Source organism: Pararge aegeria, chromosome 19, assembly GCF_905163445.1.
Source record: "Pararge aegeria chromosome 19, ilParAegt1.1, whole genome shotgun sequence".
Taxonomy (NCBI): domain Eukaryota; kingdom Metazoa; phylum Arthropoda; class Insecta; order Lepidoptera; family Nymphalidae; genus Pararge; species Pararge aegeria.
The window spans coordinates 16,073,600-16,094,640 of record NC_053198.1 but is presented as its reverse complement, the minus strand read 5'-3'; the positions used below and the strand labels follow the sequence as shown (position 1 = coordinate 16,094,640).

The window sequence follows — 21,041 nt, the reverse complement described above, 5'->3', positions numbered from 1 at the left end:
TACAAAAGAAAAAAGTATTCTTTACGCCCATAGTTTCTGTACAATATGGGTGTCCATGTCAGAATAAGCTCAAAGGGTAATGATTAAAGGCTCTGCGGGTATTACTCGTGTTATGAATAGTTGGATGTGTGTGAAATTGAAGACATTGTCAAAAGAAAAGACTATTTCACTCAAACGAATGTGCGAGTTTAAAAACAAAGTGGGCAAACCTGGTACTAAAACGAATCACGAGTCGCAATAAATGAAATAGAAACGTTTAGATTTACTATAAAATTGGCACCCAATGGCAAACAACAGTTATAGCTCTAAATTATATCTGTCTAATAAGAGAGAGGAACCCGGCCCTAAGAACATGTATTACAAGGCTATATTATTTAAGGATTAAGGATTAGTCAGGTTCTTTAATTTTTACATAAGGGTGAATAACAGTTTCTTTTAAAATTAAATTGTAAAACTAATATGCAAAGAGGATACAAAGTACAAATTACGTTTCCCAACTTGACATATGGCAGAGCTATTATTGTCTGTCTGTCAATTAACAGGGTTTTTATTTTTATTGTTAAACCGTAAATCTCCTAAACACGCCTGCGTATCGTACGTGGATGACGTCACGTAATGTGGTACGTGGTGGTGGTGAGCCACGCGCGACTACGAATTAAAAAATTGTACGCGGGGGCAGTAAGGCTGTCATTAATGAAATACTATCGGCGATTTTTAAAGTAAATACGATGATTGTTTAATGCTTTTTTAAAGCGAACTTCCATATATATGACAGCAATACTTATAGTTAAACACGGTTGGGCAACCGAAGTTGGACCCGTCCGGACTAGAACCCTACGGTATTCCAACTTGTCAGCTGGTGCGAAAGCTTTCGCAACCATACACGATCTATTATACATATATATACATACATATGTTTTATTCAAATTTTATAATATTGAAAAATTATGCAACTGATGCAAAATCCGAGTAATTACTTCATCAAACATAATGCAAAAACGGCTACTTTTCTAATATCGTAAAACACTTTAATTTATATCCATAAATAAATAATCATATTTATTTCCTTTTACAAATATATTTATAAAATTGTTTATATGAAATTCATAGTGCCCGTTTGAACTAAGTGGTGAGCTTAGGGATTAGGTTCTCCCTATAGGGATACAGAGTTCGAACCCCAGCATGCACCTCTAAAAGTTATGTGCGTTTTTAATTTAAGCAATTAAAATATCACTTGCTTTAACGGTGAAGGTAAACATCGTGAGGAAACCAGCATGCCTAGGAGTTCTCTGTAACGTTCTTAAAGGCTAGGAATTCACACTTGGCCAGCAAGGTGGACTACAGCGTATACCCTTCTCTTTCTGAGAGTAGACCCTTGCCCTGCAGTGGTTTGATGATGATGATGATTTGATCTGCGAGAAATGGTTGTTAGCTTTGCCAGTGTCAGCATTCCGAAAGCACTCCTTTATTATGCGAAAGAAGCGCCCATTCAAAACTTTTCCGTGCGGTAAACTCGACATTGACACTAAAACCTGATGTCGATGACGTAATGTACATAATAATGTAAAGCGTGGCCGAATTTACTGCTATACCTTGCTACTGGATATTGCATTATGTCTAGAAGCTAGTAAATTCCAGAGCATTCCGTTTTAGTAATAGCAGAGATTTTTGTGATAGAGCTCGTCCGGGACTACTACCGGTATGTTTATTACTGCCAACAAATAGTTTGGCTGTCTTTCGGTCTGAAGGGCGTGGTTGCCATCTTATAGCTCGATAACCACACTCTTTATATAATTTTGTTCGACATATTTTACGCAAGTGAGAAATATTTGTACAAGTGTTTTCCCAGTAAATATTTACCTATTTTTATGAATAAAGCTTTTATATATTGTTGCCAAGTAAAATAGTCACGGGTAAAGTAAATATTTCGCCATGGGCCTTGAATATTACGTTTAACAATAAGTACTTATATTATGTACTTTTAACGTGTTCGAATAAACTGTACACCTGAAAAACGCGTTCATATAAAGTGTACACCTGAAATCAATCAATAAATTCAATAAATAACTGTTACTTAAATGAATTTTTATTTTCTAGTAATATAATTGACGGACGAAAGCTTATGGCCCACTCGATGGTAAGTGGAAAACCATCGCATATAAACAGAGGGACATTTCTCAAGGAACAATTCCTACAAATAGCCGCCCTGTTTTCAACCATCTGAGGTGTAGGCGTTAAGCCTCATATAACACCGGTAACCACGTCCTGACCGAAACACAGCGTTGCAACAATGCTGCTTAGCGGCAGAAATAAGCATGGCGATAGTGGATGAATCCCAGGACGAGCTCTATCACAAAAAGCTCTACTACTACTAACTGTCTGTGTGTTTATTTGTATATTAAAAGTAGATATATTTATATATATAGCTGTGGCGACAGAAATAAGCATGGCGATTTTACATCCCCTATCGTTTTATTTTAGCTTAGAGATTTGTGATACTATGTATTTAGAAGTAGTAAAGCTTTTTTGTGACAGGGGTCTTCGGGGGATGCAAAATCGCCATGCTTATTTCTGTCGCCACATCTATATATATAAGTATATAAAAGAGGACACACGGGTTATCATCGTATAAGCATTTACATTTACTATCAGCAAACCTTACATTAGACCAATACCTTAACATACTTTGGAAAATATATCTCATATCCCTAGCTTGGCCAATAATTCTGCTCAGTCACTCTTTTTCGCTATAGTTGTCACGTGGCGCCACAGTTTCCGTTCGGAACAGCGGCAACCAGAAGTGCGACATATACTTTAGAAGTATTAGTATAGATAAACACTTTCTTTAATAAACTGATCGGCGTTATAGGTTATTACTTTATTAGCTATCGCAAACAGGTCGACACATTCCAGATAATCATGTTTATGTTACACTGCTCTCGAACGTGTTGCGTCACACGTTTGCGTTATTATTAGTCATCGTTGCCAGTTCCAAGTAGGCATGGGTCGTACTTGTAAAATCGAGTACCAGGGCTTTCAAGTACGTCTATCAAAAAATACCAGTGCCAAAAACCAGGGTTCAAAATACTTTCAAAGTATTTTTCCGATCATAGTATTATGGAGCATACTTTACAAGCCTCGAAAATTAAAATACTTTCATAGGAAATTGAACCCTTGGACATTACAAATAAGGAGCATAATCGCGTTTCTCAAAAAATACTTTCAAGTCTTTAAGTCTTGGAAGTAAAAATACTTTCATACGAAATTAGAACCTTTGCTCGTTATGAATATGGAGCATAATCGCGTTTACAAAAAAATACTTTCAAGACTTGAATTGGAACTTGGACGTAAAAATACTTTCATACGAAATTGTCCCTTTGCTAATTACAAATACGGAGCATAATCGCGTTTACAAAAAAATACTCTCAAGACTTGGATTGAAACTTGGACGTAAAAATACTTTCATACAAAATTGTCCCCTTGCACATTACAAATACGGGGCATAATCGCGTTCACAAAAAAATACTTCAAAGACTTGTATCGGGAGTAAAAATACTTTCATACGAATTTGAACCTTTGCTCGTTACAAATATGTAGCATAATCGCGTTCACAAAAAAATACTTCCAAGACTTTAAAAACCTCATAAAAAACTGTTCCGTGATGCATTATGAATAAGGACTACTATCGTATTTCCGATTAAGGTCTAATTCAGCGAGGGCGCTGTGCTGTGCACTCTATTAAAATACTTTAAAAGTATTGCGAGTATTTCGAGTCGGCACCTGGTCGCCGTACTTGCAAGCAAATACCTGGTATAAAAACCTAGTCCAGTAAATACGCACCTTCCCTAGTTCCAAGTGGCTGCCATAACGAGGAAGGCTACAACCTACAATAAGCTATTTTAATGGATTTTTCGGATCACAGGCTCTTAATTAAACTCGATAAAACAAAAATGTGTCCCAATCGCAGAATGAAGAACATGCAGAAACCGTGTACACTACTAATATAATATTTTAATATTAAAGCATCTAAAACCACTCCGCTTTAGAAGTTTCTCGAACAGGTGCGGTTAGTAACTTAATTCTATTTAGCAGTTGACAGTAATTATTTCACCTGTATTTATTTCTTAACGCTTACCATATAATGTGAGTTTGTACGCTAGCAAAATTCCGCGGGTGTGAAGTGTGAAGTGCGCGGGGCGTTTTCACTATTTGTGGACATAATGCACTGCATGCGATAATAGCGGAATCTGCGAGAGTATGAGATATAATACATTGCGTTTTTATATCATAAAAAACTGAATAATATGTAATATAATATTTTACACTAAAATATTAAATATTTTTTTGGCTTGTTTTAAAAAATTATATACCTTACATTATAACGAAGGCTCAGTCACTCACCGGGCGATGTAGAGTAAGTGTCTCTACGTGATCACATCAGAAATGTTAAGATTCGTAGAAGTACCAGAGTTACCGACATAGCTAAACGAGTTGCGAAGCTGAGGTGGCAATGGGTTGGGCACATAGTTCGGAGAAAGGATGGGCAACCCCGCACGCAAAAAAAGTGATATCAATAATGTAGTTCAGCGATTTTTAGATGCCCTCAGAAACCAAAATATATTCCCAGATAACGCCGGAATGAATGATATTATTTATTTAATCTTTCATTCGGCATTATCATAACACTTCCAGATGACTTTAATCCAGATAATATATTAAAAGGGGGCTTTATATCTACACACAGATTGAAACGGACAGGACATCGTATTGCCGATACTAAACTTAAATCAATTTTAATTTTTAATGGTTACTTAAAAAAAGAAAACCCATTGAAAAACATACAATAAGATAATTTAATAGAAACCGTAATAAAGTAGCGTTAAACAGTACAACTAGACATAGCTTTGCAAAATGTTGATAATATTATGATAAGAGCCGTTATCAGTCCACGCATGGCGCGGACAGGTGGTTCAAATACTTAGATATGAACGGCAATTAACGTGATGACTTTTACTTGATAACAGCCGTAATCAACCCGAGAAGTGACTGTGTGGACCGTTTATGACCCACGTAAGGCACCGGTTACCTCTCAGAATGAGAAGGCTTAAGGCCGTAGTCTACCACGCTGGCTGACTGCAGATTGGTGGATTCGCACGCCTTTGAGAACTTTATGCGGAACTCTCGGCACGATGTTTTTCCTTCACCGTTAGAGCAATTGATATTTAATTGCTAAAAAGAAAAATTGCAGATAACTAAAAAACGTACATGGCTGTGAATTAACGATTCAATGTTTAATTTGTTTACTCTAATGTCTTGCCAATTTAGTTTAGTATTACCTACGTAGAAACAGAAATGGCGTCAGTGCTTTATCTTATCTGTTCATATCTAATCGATCCTATAATGTCTCACTGATGAACCAAAACGTTTCCCAAATGATTCCGCTTATCTGTCTGTGGCAAAGAATAAGTATGTAATATTTAATACTTAACAGTATGTGTAAAAACAACCAATTAATTATAACTTCAAATCGATACATTGAAAATTAAGGATATTAATAATAAGTTAGACTATTTATGTTCACGAAATATCAATGTCAAGTCTAATGGAAAGTAAGTTATTTACTTTATTATAGAAGATTTGATCGTTAGCTGGAACGATATCTGAAGATATATCTGACGATAACTCTCTTACTATATTTTTATTAACTCACCTATGATGCAAAACGTTTTTTCGTTATTTTTTTGTGAAAATAATAAAATCACAATAATAAAATAGTGAAATGATTGCTTACATAAGCAAAGTTAGAAAAAATGGAGTATGAGAGGTCTCTTAAGAGATCGTTTTAAGTTAACGAACCAAATCGTCAAGCATCTGTGAACTCCAAACGCAAACCTAATTACTGAAGTCAAATGAAAATCGAAACCCTACGTTTTAAGCTGTCATATTAATATTTTCTAACACAGTTGCAGCGCTGCTTTCTACAATAGCTTTCTACAATAGATAAACAAAATTCTATATTTTCAATAAGGTAACGGTACATATTACGATAATAATTTACCCTACCCTACTACAGTGCACGGGTCTCCTTCCACAATCAGAACGGTTTTGGCCACCGCGCTGGCCCAGTACGCATTGGTGGATTTCACACGCCTTAGAGAACATTATCGAGAACTCTCAGAGATGCAGGATTTCTCACTCTATATTTTAATTTTTTTAAACGCACATAACTTAAGTAAGTGTTACGTGCTGGGCTTGCCGAACGCGGCCTCCCGAAATTGCAGTCGAAGTCTTAACCACTAGGCTTACAAATTTTTTAAATGCCTTAAGTATATTTTAGTCACAGAGCCGCTTTTTTATAACAGCACAGGAATAGAACCGAAGAATAACGTAAAGAGACTTGAACCGTGAAAGGCGAATGGGGTGAATCACCTACCTCGGCAACTGGCGAGGTAGGCAGGTAACATGTACAAACACGATGGTGCTGTTTATCTATACTAATATAATAAATGCGAAAGTATGTTTGTTTGTTCTTCCTAAACGCCGTATCTTAGCAACTTATTGGTATAGAGTTCGTTCAAAAGAAGGAGAGTAACATAGGCTACTTTTTATCAGAGGAAAACAGACGGTTTCCACGGGATCCGTAAAAAACGTGATAAACGCAGACAACGAAATATATATTACCAACATACACACGTAACGTATATATAATTTTAATTTTAAATTCTTCAAAGATTTGGCCACCCCTCACTCGTTTTTCTCGCATGTCCAAAGGTTGGCTGGTAGAAAATTTTTTAAGTGAAAGTAAAATTTTTGCTGTGCAATGAAAAATAGAAAAAAACTTGTGTGTTCTTATGTACACGCGTAAGAAGTTATACTTCTGTGGCGTAACAGGATGAAAATCTTTTCAAAAATTTTATCTTTTGCCTTATTCTACGTTTGCAGAAAAAACGACACTAATAATAGAAAAAAGGTATTTAATACATTGAAAGTTTTATTATAACGTATTATCTAGTTATCTCATTATAGGACAACCAAGTTTAACTCAAAATTAAAATTTGAGATTTTTGTACAATTGAATTAATTAAATCACCGGAATGAGTATGCAGACATTTGAAAGAGATCACTGTCAAACCTTTTATTGAAAAACTAAAATGTTGACAAACAAAAAATCCGACTCCCTGAAGTTAGCTATATCTTCAGGGAGTCGGTTTTTTGTTTTTGGTAAAAATTTACTCTCATCATTTTTCCCTAACGCGCCAAAAGAAGTATAAATTAAAAAAGTTAGTTCAATAGAGCAAAGGTTATTTGATGAGTCTCGTTATCTTATTCTGTTTATCATGAGCTTACGTTAGTGAACATAGTTTTATATGAAAACAGCTAACAAAGTGGTCGGAAAGTAGAGCCGAGCGCATACAATGAAAGAGTAGCTTTAGTTAGAGAAAGATGCCATGGTTTGCATTATTAGTAGTTTTGGTCGTTAAACACAGACAATTTAACTATTTTCGCGTAGGTAAAATTTTCTAGGGTACTATCCGTTGCACGCATTCTTCGTGCAAATTTATTACGGTTTTTTTAAACCCCGTGGCAATCGTTAATTTTCCTGGTATAAAGAAATTCCTAGGTATGTTTTTATACTTAGTCCTGTCAACTAACTGAATGCCAAGATGAGCAGCTAAGATGATTGGCTGCTTATTTCAAGTTTATAATTTTATATTTTAAACTTTTAATATAATTTTTCTCCATTTCAAAAAGTAATACAAGTAGAAAACAAAGCCGAAGATCGCCATTAAAAATAAAATATCTGACCGAATGATATCATTATTTCAGTAGCGTGCAAAAGTAACTTGTTCACATTAATTTTATTTGCGAGTGTCTGCGTCGAAAGAAAGCGAAAGGCCTCTTCTTCCGAGTGCCCTCAACGAAAAGAGGTCTTGAATCATAAACCGCAACGTCGGATGAACTACCCTCTCGAGTACAATTCAAACGTCAACATCACAGCTGGGATTTGATCTAACGTCTTTGCAGCTTAGGTTGGGAGCTGTAGCCCTTAGTACAAGTAGTAGTGGTAGTCCGCTCTTTTTTGATCGCTCGCAATCGAGGAGTCGTTTTCGTAAATCGAACTCTATACCATCCAGCTGACGAAAAAAAACATAAGACCTATAAGTACAGCTAAAAAATACTAAACAAGAACATAGCCTCGGTGGGAGTGGCTTATGACGTGTGGGGTACACTTATGTTTAATTGGCTAGTCACAATGTTGACAAATTAATTGCAGGCCAATCGAGGCATGTCCCATTCTGCATGTCATACAGTGGAGCCAATCAAGTATTTTGCGATTCAATTTATGGTGCATGCGCATATAGACTGATTGTTGTGACCATTTCGAATGACAATTTGCTAGAAAGGGCGACTTCTATGTTGTATCGTCCGCTGAGAACTGAAAGGGGCCTTAATTTTTGTCAAATTTTAATTTTAGAAACGTTCTGCCAAAATCCCTAGCTGAAGAATTTCAGGCAAATTTAATACAATACAAATAGAATCCATTTTCACGTCAGCGGAGATACGCTCGGCCGTAACAATAGGTAGAACTTCCTCCGAGCGGGTGTTCGTGCTGGGGGAGCGTGGTATTATTTGTGAAAACTTCGCTAGCGCGATGCAGGATCTTTGTGACTATAGAGACTACATTACCACAACATCTGAGTTGTTTAAGTATTTCGATACTCGAAAACGACTCCTCGATTGCGAGCGGGAAAATCTGTACTAGGGCTACAGGTTATACAAAACTTAAGATCATTATTTCGATGAAGATAGAGAAGTCTAACTCTTATTATAAAGTTCTATAAACTATCTTCTAGTAGCATTGTTGAAAAATATAGCTCTTCGTCATTTTTCCATTATTAAGGTGATTAATGATAAAATCATCCTTTTTTTCCTATCTATGAGAGTTACACCATATATCACTAACTAGCAGTTTCCTGTGACTTTAAAAAATTTGTTTGTTTGTTTTATTTTTTTTTTGTTTGTTTTTACTCGTCACTGATGTTTTTCGTATCAAGAAAAAACATCCATCATGCACAGCCAAGGAATTAAGACAACAAAAAAAAATATATCGTTCCGACAGACATGAATTTCTTTGCATTGTGAATTAGTTATGATACATTTAAAGGCTTATATGAATGGTGTTATTATGCAACAACTTAACATTTTTTAATTGGATTTTGAATAAGATAGTGTTATTATGCATCAATGTAACTTTTTTTATTGGATTTTTACTAAGATAGTGCTTCAGTCAGTTTAACCATGGATTTTAATAGTTGAACAAGTTTTTCAGTTCCTTTAAAATAAAAACGGATACTTAGAAATAAACTTAAAATATGAAATTACTAGCTATTGCCCGCGACTTCGTCTGCGTTTGATTTTGTTTTTCGATGTGGCATTCAATTTAAGTGTAGATCTAAAATAAAATTAAAGTATTCAGTATCACTGAGGGGTTGCTGCTGTCCGCTTAGGAGTTCTCCAACCACATTCATCACATCTACACAAAGTGTGGGCAAAATTAAACGCATATTATAACCTCTATAGTACAAAAATAATTATTTAAATCGGTTATAATTTGTCGGAGTTATGGTGTAAAATAGTCAAACTCTTTCATCCCCTCTCCCAAAGGAACCGAGCTTAATGTGGGGATAAAAAGTATCCTATATTACTTCTAACACTTCCAAGAATATGTGTATAAAGTTTCATGAGAATCGGTTAAGTAGTTTTTGCGTGAAAGCGTAACAAAAAAACTTACATTCACATTTATAATATTAGTAGGGATGTTTAATTTAAGATCTGGTAGGTATGTATATATATTTAAATAAAAATTTCAGAATATACTCAATTAACATAACAACTTAGATATCCGTGAGCAAAAAATGTAGAAAAGTTTTTATTTAAGTATCCATTCATCGACACCAGCTGACCTTGACACCTGATAATTATTACTGTTTACGAGCAATAATACTGCACTAACTGAAAAACTTGTTCAACTTTTAAAATCCATTGTTAAACTGACTGAAGCACTATCTTAGTAAAAATCCAATAAAAAAGTTACATTGATGCATAATAACACTATCTTATTCAAAATACAATTAAAAAAAGTTAAGTTGTGGCATAATAACACCATTCATATAAGCCTTTAAATGTATCATAACTAATTCACAATGCAAAGAAATTCATGTCTGTCGGAACGATATATTTACTAACCAACACTCATAACGCCAAACTTAACATATACCGATATTGCCAGGACTCCCCAACTAGAAGGGGGAACAATCGTTGAGTGTTTGCTATCATGACATATTTGTTAGGTCGGACCCTCAAGTTGAAATTGCTCTTACTGGTGATTCATACAAACAGACTTGGGAGTCTGCAAAGTATTCAAAAACAAACGATTCAACTTGACTAAGTTTAGACTTGATACAGTTGAGAAGTTTTAGCAAAACTACCTTTGCCTTACGTGTAATTAAAAAAATGTATCTTCAGTTCAGGAACCAAAATTATGCATAGTCTTTGATCGATTTAAGTTCGAGTGGAAATTTAAAGTGACAGGAATTCATATTAAAAAAGATAGTTATTTAAAAAATTGCGGGAATAGACGGAAAAGAAATACTGTAATGCAATCAAATTCTGTCAATCTAATTATATGAAGAGGTTGTTTGGTTTAACGCGCTTATCTCCATATAACTAATCGTTCGAATTGCAAAAAATTCTTATTCGTGCGATGCGTAAACTGGTATAGTTACGCTAAAATAAATGTTCCTTTTTAAGTTCTAAAAAAGTCTACAAGTTTGCCACTTTCGCAGACCAAGTCACAAGAAACTGATAGTTAGTTATATATGGTTAAACTCTCATAGATAGAAAAAAAAGGGTGATTTTATCATCAAAATCACCTTAATAATGGATAAAAGTATGTTGGTACGCCATTAAAGATTTGGTCAGCACAGAGTATGGTGTAAAAAGAAAACAAATTGCATTGTTACGGCTGAATGAATGGCGCATTGTGTTGGATTGCAGTGTCGCGGTCTGGACTTGTCGACCGCTCGCCGCTGCCAATCAATCTACCTACCTCTAATTCCTTTTCTATTTACTTTTCTTATGTAAACAATCTTTTCCATACTCTTTCGTGTATAGTATCGAGCCGTTTCTGCCGACTTAACATAATCCACAAATCGAATAGTTTTTTTGTACGGTAATGGTTTTCAAGCGGAAATGCTTTTAAATTTGAACAAACAATAAAACTGTTGCTAAAGTTTATCAGAAATTGAAAAAGCAAACTTTAATGATAAAGACCTAACTACAGAAAGAAGTAATATCAGAATATTGACGCCGTTTTTTTTTCTATCATTTATTATTTTTCTTTTTTTTTAAATTATTAACAATGCTTAAGAATAAATTAAAAACACTATTAAAAATTTATAAAAAAAATATTATTATTTTAGATTATTGATATTATTATTGAACTAACGCAGCTTTTTCCCTAAGCTGTCAAAAATAAAAAAAACCTCATTACGAATTAGCCTACAGGTTTTCCGCTGCAATGCTGTGACTAATAAGTCAACTAAACGTAAGGTCAACCCCGGCTGATATCGAAACAGCACAGTCATCGCAACGTGCCCGACGCCGCGCCGCGGCGCTCCGCCAGACAGAAAAACGTGATCTTTCATCGTCTAATTTAGTATAGTATTGATTTAAAACACCGACGTACGTTTCGTTACATCCATCTATTGTACGCGATGGTTCAAAAAATTATTTAAATCAAAAGAAGAAGAAATTCAGGGTTCTTTATTCCACCCATAGATAGAATAGATAGAATGATAGATATAATCTTTATTAGTATCCAAACCGAGTGGCAAGGGCTATAAAAAAAAAACAACTATGTGTCTGCTCATGGCCATTTTTTTTTTTTTTTCTAATTACTAGATACTGGTTGCCGATCTTGGTATCTGATCTACAGCGACAAGGACTATAACCAATATTAGTATAGCTTTAAAAGCCTAAGTATTTTCTACGCGCAGAAGCGTTTTGACGCCAACGAGTTTAGTCGCAGCTGGTAAACTATTTCAGACAGTCAAAAAAATAATATATTATGTATTAATACAAACCGACAGCATAATAAATATAATTCTAATTAACACCTAAGGTAATCGTTGCAGATAGGCACAGAGGACAAACGTCTGCGGTTTTTTCGGTGCTTTTATACCAACCATTTTAATGTAATTGTTTCATTTGATAAATAAATAAAAAAAAAACGCCCTGACATAATAAATAAAAATTAGGGAAAAAACCTGTTTTCGCAGATATCACGAGTCAGGGTCAGAAAACAAAAGTCCCCTCTCATAATAATTAGAAGGGTTTAGGCCATAGTGTAACACGCTGGACAAGTTTAGATACCTAGACTACAAACGCCTTTGGGAACACTTTGGAGAATTCTCAGGCATGCAGGTTTCCTCTCGTCAATGTCTTAATTTAATTGCTTCAATTTTAAATACGCATATCACTCCGAAAAGTTAAGAGTTGCATCCAATTCACTATTTATTCAATACTCACTACGTATTATCACTTCCCATTTTAGATGGATATCAAAAATTGTGTAATACAATGGCTAACTAATTTGTAGTTGTAGTATGAAAATTATTTAACAGGATGTAGGCAATATAATAAGAAAAATATAATGTGAATCACAGGAAATAAACAAGGCTGCAACTAGTAGTCCTTTGCAATTTGAAAAAACCTAAATTTCTGAGTGTTTATCTGAATACGGAAATGCTGATTTTATCAGCTCATTTAACTGTCTGTATGTTTAAATCCTTCTATAAAATGTTTTAAGTGTGTATAACATTTATATGGTTCTGTTGACTTTTCCAAAGCCAAATCACAATGTTCTTTGCATGGGGTAGTTTTAACATCATAACAACTCCAATTATGTAGAAAACACAAACACAGAATAAATCTGTTTAGAAAGTTCCACTCAACTAACCACTAAATAAAAATAAATAAAATTATATTATTTGTTCTGGTACTACTAGATTAGAGGTGTTTGTTTTATATAATTGCTCTACCCCTAACATGTTCGTCCACTACCAACTTTGAATGCAGTCTAGGTTTGACTTGAAGAAGTGGTTTAGAATATTTGTATGGAAGAGAATACCTAAGCAGATTTGACTCTATAAAATATTTTGTGCCCCTTCCCTTTTGTGTCCCATCTTATAGCTTTACAGCTTCCCAACCTCAACCTATTTAGGGATATTTTTCTCAGGAAGCTATTTAGCTTACAATACACATTGTAGTATTACAGGTACAAACCTTTAAAAATAAAAAATAGTTATTGTACCATTCGTTTTAATTTAAGGAAATTGTGTGCTATCATCATAAAACATGTCCAATACACACTTTTTGAATTGTTATGTTATTTTTCTACACTCATTATAGTTACCCTAAAAAAAGATTTAAGCCAAAGATTCAATGAGGCCTATTCAAGAGTATCCCACTTGAAATGAAAAAAAAACAACCTAATGGGAGGTCAAGAAACAAAATAAATAAATATATTACTACCATTCACACAAAGCCATCTAACCGCAAAGTGTAGCTTGTGTTAAAATTGAAAAAAAGAGAAAATTAGACCAATGTCTCTTTGCTTTACCAGAACTATGTTATTGATTAAATTGCAACCACATGAATTTCACTGATAACCTTGGCACAGTTTTATAAAACAGCTATAAACTGTATTAGTTGAAGGTCATTTTACATATTTCATTGTAAATATTTTAGTTTATTGTCAACTAAAGTGAAAAACTATTTCTCTTTGTCATAAGGTTCACCCTGAATAACTTAGCTAGGGAAAAAATTTGTTTGTTCAAATTAGAAAAGAGAGGTTAACAAACTTATTGAATTTTTTATGACATCATTGTGATGATTCATGAAACAATACTGGATAGGTCTTTTTGACTTCCCCATTTATCATAATCAACTTAATTAGGACAACTGCTGAAGTTAACTTATAAATAAATATTCATAATTAATTATACAGTTGGGTTAAGAGTTATATAGCCTGGGAAAATAAGTATCTTAGCATCATATCAGTATTTACTTCAATATTTTAAGGTGTCTCACCGATACTCAGTACAAGAAGTATAAGTTCTTGATTGGATTTTCCAATACATCATATCATGACATGTAATTTTATATGATCCTGATAAACACCTGTGCAATGAATTCAATAATATTGGATATAGTGACTCATATTTAATTGTTTAGTGGACTTCATAGTTAAGTGCAATTTTATATAAAAGCTAAAAATTAAGAACAGTTCAATAATTAAGAATTAGAGATGTGTGATGTTGAGCTCAAAAAGAGGACTTCCAATGATCTTACAATTTTATTTTAATAAATATGTACATGCCCTCAAGAGCCATCAGAAACTATTAGAAAAATAAGTATAGAGTTTAAAAACATGAACAAGTATCAGCAGCCCTAGCACATAACTTTGAGGGCAATCTTGATAAATTTGAATTGGCATCCACTATTGACTAAAATATAGATTTTTTAGCAACAATACTGGAATAAGAGCCAACCAAAACAATGTGATGATTGCGTTATAAACAAAAGTTAGGTGTGAGGGGCATTAAGCAAAAATAAACAGATGGTAGCAGGAATGTAGTCAGTGCAATAGAATCATGGACTCACTTTATTCACAGAGTTCACTTTGGTACCTTCTAAATGCAATCTCCTTGGCGCCCAATCGGCGCGCCGCTCGCCTGTCTACACACTGGCCGCTCGTCCGGCCTTGGCCGCTTGCTAGAGGGCTGCAGACTCGGGCGCCATGAGCGGAGACAGGGGGCCAGCCACACGCCGCCCGCGCTCAATCTCGAATCGCAGGTCGGGAGATGATCGCCGCGCGCCCACCGTTCCATCCTCAGGCAAAAATGCAGCTACCAGCAGTGCACAAATCACTAACAATGCACCCAATACAAAGGGCGGTCCTGGCACTAGCCTGGCATACTTCTCTTCATCTGGCCGGCCAATACCAGAAGCTGCATGCTCCTCGTTAAGGTCAACGTGAAACAGTGAGAAAATGACTCCAAACATTGCAGGGCCCAACCCGTTACACAGGCCTCGCACACCTGTCACCATGCCTTGTACAACACCTTGTCTGTCTGCACGACTGTTGACTGACACATATGCACTGATGGCTGGGTATGTGACAGAGCCCAGAGCGGCCAGCACTCCGGCAGCCCACATCATCCACGTGCGGCTACCAAATCCATACCACATGAGCTGCATCATCTCAAACAACAGTCCCAGCATAATCGTGTGCTTGGCACCCAGAGAGCGCATGAGGAAACCGAGCACAACTTGCACTGCAATACTGAGCACACCCACAATCGCGATGAATATCGCCACTTGCGCCATCCCAAAGCCCATCACTAGTTTCAAGTACATGAATATGCACGAGTATTGCCCCGCCTCGGGCAGGTAAGACAGAAACACCGCCACGCACAACATGAGCACCGTACGCTCGGCGCCGACCTTGCGCAGCGCGGCGAACGGGTCCGCCTGTTCCCAGCTGATGCTCGCGCCCCAGCCACTGGGCCGCACCTTCTCGGGAAGGCTCTCCGGCACGGCGACCATAATGAAGAACACGTCGAGCACCGCGACGGCGGTGGCGGCAGCCACCACCAGCGACTCGCTGTACGTGTGCATGAGGTACGTGCCCAGCGCGGGTGAGATCACCATACTGGCCGCGAAGGTGGCCGACACCAGCCCATAGGCGCGCGAGCGCTCCGCCTCCGTCGTCACGTCGGCCACGTACGCGAACACGATGGAGAAGGTGACGGCGAACACGCCGCTGATGCTGATCATCGCGAAGAACCACCACGTGTTGAGCGTCATCAGCGGGATGGGCACGCACGTGAAGAATACCGTCACCAGCAGGAAGAACTTGCGTCCCCACACGTCCGACAGCGCGCCGATCAGCGGCGCGGACAGAAACGACAAGATCCCCTTGATGCCCATTATCAGGCCGTTCATCAGGAACGTGTGCTCCGGGAACGTCTGGTTCAACACGGTCATTATCGGCATCGTGAGCAGGCCCCACGCGAAAAACTCCAAGAAGATCACCACCAAAGCGTGGAAAACGGAAGGCTCACCGATACCCGACATTGTCATGATCCCGTCTTTCATAACAGTTTTTCTGTTCCGTATCACCACCATTTCTACTTCAACCGTCTTCGTGGGCGTCATGAATGGAGCTCTTTTTTATTGCACTTATTTAAACATATTTAATAGTCCTAGTAAAACTATGAATATATTTTATCACTACATTGAAATAATCTTGATAAATTCGACAAGTACTAGCAACGTCAAAAATCTACTAAATTGAAAAACAACTCAATATTTGTATTGCCAGCCGAAAAGCACAGATTACAAAAAAGTATCTCCGAAAAATCGAAAGTAATTCGATCTTTTCGTATATTAAGCCAGAATATTAATGCTTATTTGTAAGGTAATTTAATATTTAGACATAACGTACAAAATATTGGTTCATAGTTGTAAAAAAATGTTGGTGTATTAAATCTAGACACCAATTTTTCAATAGCTGTCTAACATTTTGGTGCGGTCTATTCTTTATCTGAGAATCTATTGCATTACGAATCTATAACCCCTACTTGATTTTACTTTAGTCCACCAACTCATCACTACTGCGAAAGATTATTTTTATCTCGGGTTTCCAATTCTTTACGATTCACCGGTTTTATATCCTGTGACTACACTGTGACATTGGCGGATTGAACTAAGTTTGACATTGACGTTCGCTAGTCGGATGCAAAAAGAGAGGCGTTTTTTTCCCAAATTTTCTGATTTAGCAAATCCAATTTCATTACACACTTCATTTCAGGATATTTTACATTAATAATTAAAAAGTTAAAATGGTAAGCATCGGTTAGTTAGTGCCTGTACTTGCGAAACTAATTATTATTAATTATGTATTGAATTTGTTCAGATTCGCTTCATCCTAATACAAAATCGGGCAGGCAAGACTCGGCTAGCAAAATGGTATATGAACTTCGACGATGATGAAAAGCAGAAGCTGATAGAGGAGGTACACGCTGTGGTGACCGTTCGCGACGCAAAACATACCAACTTTGTTGAGGTAATAATTCGATTTTTAGAGTGCCGAGTTCTGGTTACTCAGGTATTTTAATAATAATAAGGCTGATTTATCAGCGATTTCCACCAATTCGCACTGGGCCAGCGCGGTGGACTACTGCCTTAACCCTTCTTGTTGTGGGAGTCCAACCCATGCCCTGTAGTAGGTTGGACTTAACGGGAATCTAGCTTTAGTGAAGAAGAATCTACTTACGGGGTATAAGAGCAGACACTTCTATAAGTTCTTATCTGTTTCCGGCGTTTATCGTCCGTGTTTGTTACGATTTTGTACAAGTACTCTCTGTCCTTTCAACTAACTGTATGTGAAAAATTAAGCTAATTGGTTGCTTAGTTAGGGTCTAAAGTAGGGACAAACAAACACACTTCTGCATTTATAATATACTAATATTATAAATGCAAAATGGTAAACAGTTTTAATGAAATGTTTTATTTCCTCTCTTGCCTATTACAGTTCCGAAACTTCAAGATAGTATACAGGAGATATGCTGGACTGTACTTCTGCATATGCGTGGATGTGAATGACAACAACCTGTGTTACCTGGAGGCCATACACAACTTCGTGGAGGTCCTTAATGAGTACTTCCATAATGTGTGCGAGTTGGATCTTGTGTTTAATTTTTATAAGGTGAGTTTTTTAAGCCAAAAGTCTGCTTTGGCGAAGATTGGTGGCTATCAGAGAGAAGAGGCCAGTGCCAAGTAGTAGGAAAATAATACTAGGCTCCAATAGTTCTTTGAAGCTGTGAGCCTTGTGATTAGGATTCTTTCATTGTCTCCCTTTGGGGGGACTAAGTTTGGTCCACAGTCTTGCACCTCACATACCAAATATAGATAACTCTTTAGTTTACAGAGTTGTATGTTTTGAATTTATGCATTTAAATATCATTTACTTCAACAATGATGGAAAAAGTTGTGAGGATACCTGCACTGCTGAGAGTTTTCCATGCTGTTCTCAAAGGAGTGTGAAATCTACTGATCCATATTAGGCCAAGGTAGTGGACAACAGCCTGAGCACTGCTCATTCTGAGAGGAGAGCCTTTTCCTGTAGCAACAGTTTTTAATGCACTTTTCAGCATAAATAGTAGTGTTTCAAGAGGAATGTTCATATGTAGTAACTAGTGGCGTGCATAGGGTTTTTCCCAGGGTATGCATTAAGCAGGTACATGGCATAAAATGGAAAAATTTCCCCTCCAATACAAGTGATATAAAATAAAAAAATGAAATGAAATGAAATGAAAATACACTTTATTGTACACCTAACAGAAATTAAATTATAAACAAAAACAACACAATAAAACACAGGTACAATGGGCGGCCTTATCGCTAAAAAGCGATCTCTGCCAGGCAACCCAATCAAGGAAAGGAAAAAACAAAAAAAAACACAGACTTAAGGGTTAGGTTGTACACAAGAGAAGAGCAGTTAACAAATTAAAAATAAATATATATATCAATTACTATATCATACAAAGTACAAGCCAACAACACAAAGAAAAGTGACTCCGAAGCAAAAAAAAAAAAAAAATGACGAATTAGGGTGGCATAAAATGTTTTTTAAGGAGTCTTTTAAAAATCGGTAGTGACTGCGCGCGCCTAATTTGAAAGGGGAGAGAGTTCCATAGCCGAACAGCTTCAACTGAAAAGGATTTAGAATAGAAAGAAGTACTATGGGAAGGAATTTTTAGTATAAGATTATCTTCAGAACGGAGAGAGCGACAGTGAGAATCACTGAGAAACTCAAACCGTTCTTTAAGATATGGAGGAGTAGCTGGATTGAACAGAACACAGTATAAGAGAGAAAGAATATGAATATTCCTGCGAAGGCGAATTGGAAGCCACTCGAGTTTGTCGCGAAATTCTGAAATGTGGTCATATTTACGAAGGCCAAATATGAACCGTATGCAAAGATTTTGAATGCGCTCGAGTTTATTAAATTGCTCCATAGTTAAATCAAGATAGCAAGTATCAGCGTAATCAAGAATTGGAAAGAGGAGAGATTGAGCTAGCGCAATTTTAGTTGGTATGGGAAGGAAATTATTTAATCGCCGAAGAGAACCTACAGCTGCAAACATCTTCCTGCTCACCTCATTAATCTGGGGAACCCAAGAAAGAAATCTGTCAAAAACAAGATTCTTGACTGTGTCACTAAATTGTAATTGGACTCCATCAAAAACAACAGAAGGTAGGGTAGTCCAATCTATCCGTGAAATTAAATTCTGACTGCCTATTATAATTATTTTTGTTTTAGACGGATTTACCCTGAGTCCATAAGATCTACTCCATTGTACGACAGCTTCTAAGTCCTTATTTACTTGTTCAATCGCTAGGGGTAGATCTTGCAACTTAGATTGGGTATATATCTGTAGATCGTCTGCATACAGGTGGTAGAGAGAGGATAAATTCTGAGTAATTGAACTAATGAAAATTGAAAACAGGAGAGGAGACAACACGCCACCTTGGGGCACACCGGCATTTATTGGGCACCATTCTGAATATGAATTTTCAATCCGTATCCGTATAAAATAATATGGATATGCAGTGCTTTTGTGTATGTATGAAGTGCACGCCACTGGTAGTAACCTATTATTGTGCGCTTGATATCATATGCTGGCTAAACTGTAAGAGATTAAATTAACTTAAAAAGATTAGATTCAATTAATGTACAATGGAATTGTATTATTGATCACTCCAATTTTCTCCACATTAATATCTACATTGCACCCGTGCAGTGCCCTGGTGGGTCACTAGTTAGACAATCAATGTAGGGTCACCTCTTTTGATAAAGATATAGAATTGTACATGCATTTTTCAGGTATATACAGTAGTTGACGAGATGTTCCTGGCTGGAGAGATTCGGGAAACCTCCCAGACTAAAGTCCTCAAGCAGCTGCTCATGCTTAACTCCTTAGAATAAAAAGTTAAATTATTCTCATATGTGGTTATAGCTTTTAAACATAATTTATCTCTATAAAATAGTTTAATATAATATTATACAAGATCTATGCTATATTGGTGATACATAAATCTCTTATACTAATTTGACAGATCTTAAAGATCCATCTTTTTCTTGTGCTACAATAAAAAGTTAGAACTACTTTTAAACTGCCAGTGTAGTTAAAAGATTTATGTTAGCACCAACAATAACAATAAACAAGAATAAAGTTATATTGTAGAGTAGATTTATTGGATAAATTTGTGTTTGTGTACTGTAGTAAATTATTATTATATTGTAATACTATTATTATTGAATGTTCAAAGTATTATGATCTTTATATCATAAATCATTCATATTCCAACTAAAAATTGGGGTTAATTTGTTTGTACACTAATTTACAGCTGTCAACTGTGTATTTAGTGCTTTCAATGGACAATGGCAGTGTTCCCTATATATGGCTTTCAGCTATAAATTTATCAAATGTAAAAATGTAGTAAAAAAAACTCAAATAAGTATTTAGTAAAAGTTTAATGTAAAGAATGTGTAAAATTTTAGCAAGTATACTATATTTAAGTGACAATTTTCCTTTTTTATTTAATTTTATTAATACTTTTTAGTCAATACTCATTCCATTGTATAATAAAAGTGTTGTCACATGAATTTATTTTGGGTTTTATTGTTTTCTATTTGGACATGGGTGTATTTCGGAAAAACTGTGTGGCATTAAAAAAAAATCGTTAGGCATACAGATGCAAGAAGGTGTGTTCCTTACGATACAAATAGTTTTATTATTCTGTCTTAAAAATAAAAGCGCATATCACTATATCAACTTTTTTTAAAACTTATGCTAAAATTCGGCTGCTGCTATTACTGACATAACATTCTCGTGGCGCCCATGCTA

At 36.0% G+C, this 21,041-nt stretch overlaps 2 protein-coding genes across 2 annotated transcripts; one reads left to right on the top strand and one right to left on the bottom strand.

Annotated features, from left to right (window-relative positions):
• Window positions 1-14,406: 14,406 nt before the first annotated feature.
• LOC120631878 (hippocampus abundant transcript 1 protein) lies at window positions 14,407-16,403 on the bottom strand. The gene has a single exon (XM_039901541.1). The coding sequence runs from the start codon at window positions 16,282-16,284 to the stop codon at window positions 14,839-14,841; it is 1,446 nt and encodes a 481-aa protein (XP_039757475.1). The 5' UTR covers window positions 16,285-16,403; the 3' UTR covers window positions 14,407-14,838.
• Window positions 16,404-16,844: 441 nt separating this feature from the next.
• On the top strand, window positions 16,845-20,727 carry LOC120631879 (AP-2 complex subunit sigma). Its single transcript, XM_039901542.1, has 4 exons — window positions 16,845-16,973; window positions 17,045-17,194; window positions 17,663-17,836; window positions 20,018-20,727. The coding sequence occupies exons 1-4, from the start codon at window positions 16,971-16,973 to the stop codon at window positions 20,117-20,119; spliced, it is 429 nt and encodes a 142-aa protein (XP_039757476.1). The 5' UTR covers window positions 16,845-16,970; the 3' UTR covers window positions 20,120-20,727.
• The last annotated feature ends 314 nt before the right edge of the window (window positions 20,728-21,041 follow it).

Excerpts from the sequence above, each read along its gene's own strand:
- LOC120631878 (XM_039901541.1), bottom strand. The coding sequence starts at position 16,284 with ATGACGCCCACGAAGACGGTTGAAGTAGAAATGGTGGTGATACGGAAC.
- LOC120631879 (XM_039901542.1), top strand. Across the intron at positions 17,195-17,662 it reads AACATACCAACTTTGTTGAG|TTCCGAAACTTCAAGATAGT; the intron begins GTAATAATTCGA and ends TGCCTATTACAG. Across the intron at positions 17,837-20,017 it reads TTGTGTTTAATTTTTATAAG|GTATATACAGTAGTTGACGA; the intron begins GTGAGTTTTTTA and ends TGCATTTTTCAG.